This window comes from Phaethon lepturus, unplaced genomic scaffold, assembly GCF_000687285.1.
Source record: "Phaethon lepturus isolate BGI_N335 unplaced genomic scaffold, ASM68728v1 scaffold15996, whole genome shotgun sequence".
In the NCBI taxonomy this organism is placed as follows: Eukaryota; Metazoa; Chordata; class Aves; order Phaethontiformes; family Phaethontidae; genus Phaethon; species Phaethon lepturus.
In genome coordinates, this window is record NW_010544440.1 from 11,015 (window position 1) to 18,358 (window position 7,344).

Genomic DNA, 7,344 nt, shown 5'->3' on the forward strand with positions numbered 1-7,344 from the left:
TACTACAGTCTGAGACACATTTTGCAGGCCTTTTTGGCCTTTCTTTGGGAAGATGAGGAGATAACAATACCTGTCATCATAACAGTACTCTCAGCTGAAGGGGAGGGAAGGGTTGGAATAATCGCTTCGTCTTTTGTTTTTCCTCAGAATTCCAGCAGATAGTAGAGAGTCCTTGCACCCCAAAGCAAGATACCATATGTGGCTGTCGGAAGAATCAATATCAGATTGGCCTGTCTGATCTCTTCCAGTGTAGGAACTGCAGCTTGTGTGGCAATGGGATTATTGCCAACTGTGAGTATGGCCTGGATATAGCTCCAGTACGGACATATTGTACTAGGGTAGACATTAGCAGCCCTCTGTTCACTTTCTGACACGCTGCAGCGCCTTGCCCTGAAGGGACTGTAGTTTTGGAACAACTCTTGGTTTTGCTTGCCCCCTTTCCTCAGAAAGACTGCCATTTTTGCCTGCCTTGGCATCAATCCCTGTTTTCTACCGCAGTTTCTATCTTCCTTTTGTCCTTGAATGCTTTCTTGGTTTTGGCTGTTGTGAAGAGATATTTTCTGTTTAATTTTGGTACCTCTGCCTTGCATGTACTGAAGCAACGTCTTTATACTCTAGAGCAGATTTCCCCCTTGCCTTCCTTTTTATCTTTCTTGTGATGCTCATTGCATTTCTCTGACCAACTGCTGGAAGCACTTTGAGTACGATAGCTGAAAATACTGCTGGTCGCAGTGCCCAGCTGAACTGCTTCTTAGTTGGTTGCTGAACCACGACAGTGTACTGTGCAGCGTTTTAAAGTAAGCGCTGCTCAGCTAATGCTGAACTGTACCCAGTGGCAGTGGGCCTGACCTGGGGATAGTGCAGGCATCTGGGAGAAGTACCCATGTTAGCTGTCCCAAGCTGCCTTATCTCCAGTCAGGAAACAGAGATCTTATACTGCTTGCTACCCTCCACTTTATGCTGTAGTCTAATTCTGTTCATGTCCCTTAAATGTTCCTAACCTTGTTGTCCTAAAGCTATCCCCTTTTCTTTGTGAATTCTGCTTCTCCTGATCCCTTTCCCATCTCTTACCCTGCCTAGCCTGAGGTTTTTGCTATTTCAGTGGTGAATGTGTTCCCTCTGGTGCTCAGTAATCTTTCTCTGTCAGTTTGCATACTTATGCCTGTTCTCGAGGGTCATCATTTTATGCTGCCCTTGAGCAATTTCCTTTCCTCTTGGCTGGTGTAGAACTGTTTTAGTCCTTGCTTGCCACAGAATGCATGCTGCTGCTTCTAGTGCCTTTTTCCCTCCCCTCAGACAACTTTATGTCCTTTTATGACTGTTGTCTGCTCCTCCCCACGCCTGCGTTAGTCTCTATACTGTGACTTGCTTAGGAGCAGTAGCTCTTTCATTTCTTCCACTCACAGCATAGCAGATCACAAGAGTGGATATGTGTCCCATGGCTTGAACTGATTTCTCCTTGCCCTGAACTGACTTCCTCACCAGTCCCAGCTGCTCAGGAACCACTTCTCCCTCATCTTTGCCTGACTATTGTGATTTCCCCTTCCTGTCATGCTTGAACTTGAGTGACTTCCCCTGCTTTTGCACTGGAACTGTCATTATCCGTTAGACCAGTTTCAGCCGCACTGTGATTTTAGTCCCTTTTCAAGCCTCTACAGAGGTCCCTAGTCTACCAGGACAGTGGTACCCTTATTTTTCATTATTTTTATCCTCCCCCAACCCTGTCCTCAGACATAGACAGAATGCTCTTTCTGTTCTTCAGTAGCAGTTCTCCAGGCTCAGAGAGATAATCTCCCACCCAACTTGGAGTGGATGTTTCTCCTTTTGTTTTCTTCTTTGTCCAGATTATGACAACGGTTTCTTTTCTCTACAGGCTCAAAGAACAGAGACACAATTTGCAGGTGTAAGCCTCAATTCTTCCTGACGCTTAGTAATGTTTGCAAGCCTTGCAACAGGTGAGCTTTTTTTCTCTGTATGCCCCTTCACTGAGTAGGAGAGACAGCAGCCACAAGCCCCACACAGGGAAGAAATTTTTCTCAAGACTCTGTTGATCTTGACATAACTTTACAACATTCTTCCTTTCTGGGGCAATTGGGTCTTCCCCTCTGCCAGCCCCAGCCTTCTCCATGTAGGCATCAGCCCACTGAGAACCCAAAGTCACTAGCCACACTGCATTGCTCTGCTTTGCAGGCTCATCTCGTCTGTTACTTAGGATTGTTGCAAATGGTGGCTGTTTCATTTCACGCATGCTCACCTCTTTGATTCGCTTTCAGCTGCATTGGAGAAGAATGCTTGCAGTGTCATAGCCCAGTGACTACCTCACCAACTTCATCTGGGCTGAGTGAGTACTGGGGAAACTGTGGGACAGTGGAATCTTTTCAGTGTGGGCTTTTGTTCTGTTAATGCCTTTTGTAAAGTGTTATTTCCTCCACTCTTTCAAGCCATTATTCTTTTTCTCCCTACCATTTGCATGTCTCCACTTGCTGTTCCTCCTATAGCACTTACCTCTTCCTTTCTCAGTCACTCGCTCATTTTCCTGTCCCTTTTGTCCAGATGGGAGCCTTGTCCTTGGCATCATCGTTGCAATATTTGGAGTTATCTCTGTCCTCTACATTGTAAATAAAGTAGTGAAGCTGGCCCAGAAAAATGGGATAGCGTCGTCTTTCTACTCCTGTGGTGAGTATAGCAGCGTATGCAGTGATATTAATTGGGATAGACATCATTCTCTGTGTGTTTGTGTATGAGCACATGTGTGAGGGGAAAAAATGGGATTCTGTTACTCTGCTTTGTGGCAAGGCCAGAGGAACACAAGAACTTGGCAGCTTAGCTCACTGATGCAGTTCTTAAAATTCTGCATCCATGCCCATAGCTGTGACTGGAAGTGCATGTGAGCTCATTGCTGGGACATGTGCATGTTGCTGTGAAACCTTTTTGAGGGCCGGGTTGTGAATAGCTGCTTTCCTGTTTTCTCTGGGATGAGAGGAAGTGAAAATAATTTCTGCTTTCTTTTTTCTTTTTCTTCTTTAAAGTTTCTTTGCCACAGACAACCAAGGAGCCAGTATGTGAGGTGAGCAAGATGATGGGTATAAAAGCTTTCCTTCTGCTTTCTACTATGTTAGCCTGGGATCCAGAGTAACATTTTTTCTCCATGGGCTGTTTTCAGGCCTTGTATTTTCAAATGGACTGAGTAATAGAGCTGTTTAATTCAGAAGTCTTTTCCTTTAGAGGGTAGAGCCATTAGCTTTTGATTTCCCCTCTTCTAGAGGGTGCTTTTCAAACTCCTGGCTTTTTGCTCTTTTCTTTCTGGACACATTTGTTTCAGATAGCTGGTCCTTAGTCCCTTTTTCTGCCTGTACACCCCAAGCTTGGAGGATTTAACTAATTCTACTTCAACTTCTGATCCTGAAGCCTCTTGGTGCTGCTTCACAGTGTTCTCTCAGGTCCAATGTTGTTCTGTAATTAAGAGGGCCCAACAGCAGTTGAGGTGAGGTTTCCACAGCCTTTCAGAGAGGGCTGATGGGAAAGATGGCATGTGGAGCTTCTAGAATGGTGGTGATTTTGGGTCCCATCCTTACTTGATTTTGCAACAAAATACTTCTTCCAGACTACTGTTTTTTGATGCCAAAAGAGAGAGAAACTCCTTGAGATCTGCTGGAAAGAAATGTTTGGTACCTTCTGCTCAAATAAGGCATATTGGAAGAATTAAAACCTCAGCACCTGCTCCTCACCTGACTTGGATAAATTTTAGTACATAAAGCTAGTGGTTCCTTGCAGGAGACAGGTGTATTGTGCTGCTGCAGGTGATTCTGGACTGAGAAAATTTGTCTTTCAGGTTGAGGTAAAAAGAAGTGAAATTTCCATCCTTCTTTCTGAGTCCCAGAAGGAAACACAATTGTCAGTGAATCCAACACCACCACCTGCACCTCTGCTGCAAAGTTCACATGAGTTACCAGACTGTGTCAGACCTGCCAGGACGACACAGCTTCCAGGCAGTAAGTGAAACTCCCCCATCCTTCTGTCCTTCCCTGGGCAAATGAGAACCTGATTACGCAGGTGTGACTAAGAGGATGTTGGACAGACCTTACCTGGTGTACATGACCTGTGTGTATACTTCATGCATGGCACAGTACAAAGGCAGAAGCGTGTACAGCTTCTGTGTACAGAGGCTGTTTATGCTAAAAATCTATGCAAGGACCTTCTGTTGTCCCTTTTCCCTACCAGCAAAATCAATTGTCATATATGGTGTCATGCTGTCAGTCTTAATGTCTCTGGGATGGTGACGCAGAGCATTCTTTTTTCAGGAATGTGTGGCAGCAAGGCCCTAAGTATGTGTATTCAGCTCTGCTTGTAACCGTACCTAAGAGCATATGGAAGCATTCCCATTACTTTTTGAGGGGTAAGAGCAAGTCTGGACATCACACAAGTTTGTGTGGCTACTCTGTAGAAGACCTGAACAGGACGGGGCAAAGCACAATCCCAAGGCACCATCCAGCCCTGGATTATTCGCATTCTCCTTAAAGCTGCAGAATCCTGGTTCTCACACTTTATTTCTTCTCTTTTTCACAGACCCTGCTATTCTCTACACTGTGGTGGATCATGTACCGCCATCTCGGTGGAAGGAGTTTGTGAGGCGTCTGGGCCTGAGTGACTATGATCTAGAGCGAACTGAGATGGAGCATCGGCGTTTACGAGATGTCCAGTATGAGATGCTTAGACTGTGGAAACTGCAGATGGGCCGTGCTGCAACTGTGGAGCACATCAGCTGTGTTCTCAACCAGATGGAGCTGAGTGGCTGCAGTGAAGCTATTCAAGAGGCTTTGCTAAACCAAAACTCTCCTCAACCTTGCAGCCTCCACAGCCATCTTTAATCTATTTCTGCTTTAGTTGCCCTCACTATGACTGTTAGGAGAGAATCATAACTCCCTTCCTTTCCTGTCTTCCTTTCCCCTTATGTCCCTATCTTTCTAACACTCCTCAGCTGGGTTTGTTGGAGACAGCAGCAGATTATGCTGGAGGAAGGCTGGGGTTTGCTTCTCGACCACCATGTAGTTCAACACCTTTAAGCCAAGACAGACCTCTGCAACAGCTCCTTTCCCAAGGAGGGAAAGCACCTCATAAAGGAAGTGGTGTATGGACTCTAACCAAGATGAAAACTGGAGCTCAGAGTGACTTGATAGATCAGCTGCTCTATGGACAGGTTGTTGCTGAAACAAGTGCTCCACCCACCATATGGTGGGTAAACTTGTAAGGTGACTTGGTTAAGCTGTTGCTCACTTTTTGCAGATCTACTTTTCTGCAAGATCAGACAGTTGAACTGGCTCACATTGCAGCCCTTTGATTGCTAAATCTGACTCACGGGAAGTGGCGGGAGGCTGTGCCTATTTCTGGGAGCAGGAGAGGCTTGCCCCCTTTCGGTATCAACCAGTTATCACTGCAGCAAAAGAGCCACGGAGATTCAGAAGTCGTGGCTCCTGTGAGAAACAACGACGTTATCCTTTCCACACCCCCATTTCCCTCAGGTTCAAGAGGAATGAGGATTCCAAGCCAGTGAGTCAGATGAGAGGGTTGGTGTGTTTTTCTCAAGATTTTTTTTTATGTACTTAGAAACCATGTAAGACAGCATTAACAAAACACTGGCCTGCGTGTTTGTCCAAGTGCAGAGAGGAAAGGAATGCATGCGTCTGTTTGGGTGAGAAGGTACCTGGTAGTGTGAGTGCCTTTGCAGATCTGTGCTTGCACACAGGTCGGTAGGCTTCTGCCTACCTGCTTACCTATCTCTGACCGATTTGCTGAATCTGCTCTAATGCAAATGGGACTGTGTATGTGTACATATATATATATTTTTTAGCAACTGTTGCATAACTTCACACTACTTCCTGGACTGCATTCTGTGATTGCTACTTGGGTGTGAGAGGCAGTTGGTACCATCTCCAGGCTCTCCCCATCACTTTCTCCTGGGTATTACCCTGGGTGAAGCAGAGTAGCAAAAATCAATTAGCCTGCATCAGGTGCAGGTTGTCCACACATTTGTAACGTGGATTTTTTTTCAGTCTCTTGTCCCTTAACCAGAGAGAAATTTTCTATTGTAAATACACTAAATGCTCTGAATTAAAATTCCTATTTTTACCTCTGCCTTCATTCTGGTTTTGTCCATATCAACTTCTGTGACTGTGGGCGGTGGCAGAGAAATGGGAATAACTTCCAGAAGTGGCAAGAGTGGGCTTCAAGAGTGGGTGGCTCGATGGTCTGATGAATTTTTTTTTTTTAAAACAAGTTTTATGAACTTTTGTCTGTAAAGCTTAGCTGCCCTCAAGTCACAGGAAGCTGGCTGAGGGCAGGAAGTAGGACTGAAATTAAATCCGGTTGCAGGTCTTCTCAGATACTTGAGACTCAAATGGGATGCTAGCATATTTAAAGTGAATTTTTAAACAATATACAGTGAATCATTTTGATCTGTATTTGGCTTTTTAAAGAGGAAAATATCTTAAAATAAAATAATAATAATAGATTAATGCTAATCTTACAGAAGCATGTTTTTGTGTGAGGAACCAAAGCACCTTGTTAAGGCAGTAAGGACCATTCCTTACTCCCACCAGTGAGAAAACTTGAAACTTGGAAGTTCACAGCAGTCAGTGACAAAGCCAGGAACTGAAGTCAGTTTTAATTCCCAGTTTGAGGCTTTGTTTTGCTATGCCTACGTATTATTTTAATTGAGGCTCATCTTTTTTTTTTTTTTTTAAATGAAAGGAGACAGTACGAAATTCATTGTAATATACTTTGACTTTCATAATTTATGTTCAACAAGCACAGCAGTATGGTAACTATTAGAAGTACGTGCTTTACATGTGAAACTGCTTAAAGTGGGGAAATTGTCAGACATCCTCTCCGGGTATGATATCTAAGCCTTCCTCCCCCATCAAACCTTGTAACCCATCACTTAAAATCCAGGTATTTCAAAGTTCACCGTGCAAGGTAAGCCACAAGCAGTGGGCCCCAGGCCACTGCTCGGTTGTCGGTGACTTCATGCACCAATTATACAGAAATCTGTGATTATGAGGCGTTTCAGAGACTGTTAAAGATCTCTTCAAGGTAAGGAAGGTGGCTTGGGCAGGTAATACCTGTGAATATGAAAGTGGAGGCTCCTCACGCTGCCGAGTCTGAGCCTGGCCAGAGCAGCTGAAAGAGAAACAGAACTTGGAGCTGTTGACATATTTTTTTTTGTCTTCATTACTCATTGAGTATCTAACCTTGAAGCGATGATGCCCGTAATATACACCATTTAGATTATAAAATACGTTGGTTCGCGGCTCTATGCCGCCGTTTCCGCTCCAGCACCTGTAACTC

At 44.6% G+C, this 7,344-nt stretch overlaps 1 protein-coding gene across 1 annotated transcript in view; it reads left to right on the top strand.

Annotated features, from left to right (window-relative positions):
- Nucleotides 1-4,868, top strand: part of LOC104622040 (tumor necrosis factor receptor superfamily member 1A-like) — a gene marked incomplete at its 5' end in the record, with an annotated part of 5,698 nt that extends 830 nt beyond the window's left edge. The window contains 7 exons of the mRNA XM_010288694.1: nucleotides 148-291; nucleotides 1,874-1,955; nucleotides 2,274-2,341; nucleotides 2,554-2,676; nucleotides 3,030-3,067; nucleotides 3,833-3,992; nucleotides 4,567-4,868. Of these exons, the coding sequence (XP_010286996.1) occupies nucleotides 148-291; nucleotides 1,874-1,955; nucleotides 2,274-2,341; nucleotides 2,554-2,676; nucleotides 3,030-3,067; nucleotides 3,833-3,992; nucleotides 4,567-4,868 (917 nt within the window). The remainder of the gene's footprint in view (nucleotides 1-147; nucleotides 292-1,873; nucleotides 1,956-2,273; nucleotides 2,342-2,553; nucleotides 2,677-3,029; nucleotides 3,068-3,832; nucleotides 3,993-4,566) is intronic.
- Between the last annotated feature and the right edge of the window lie 2,476 nt (nucleotides 4,869-7,344).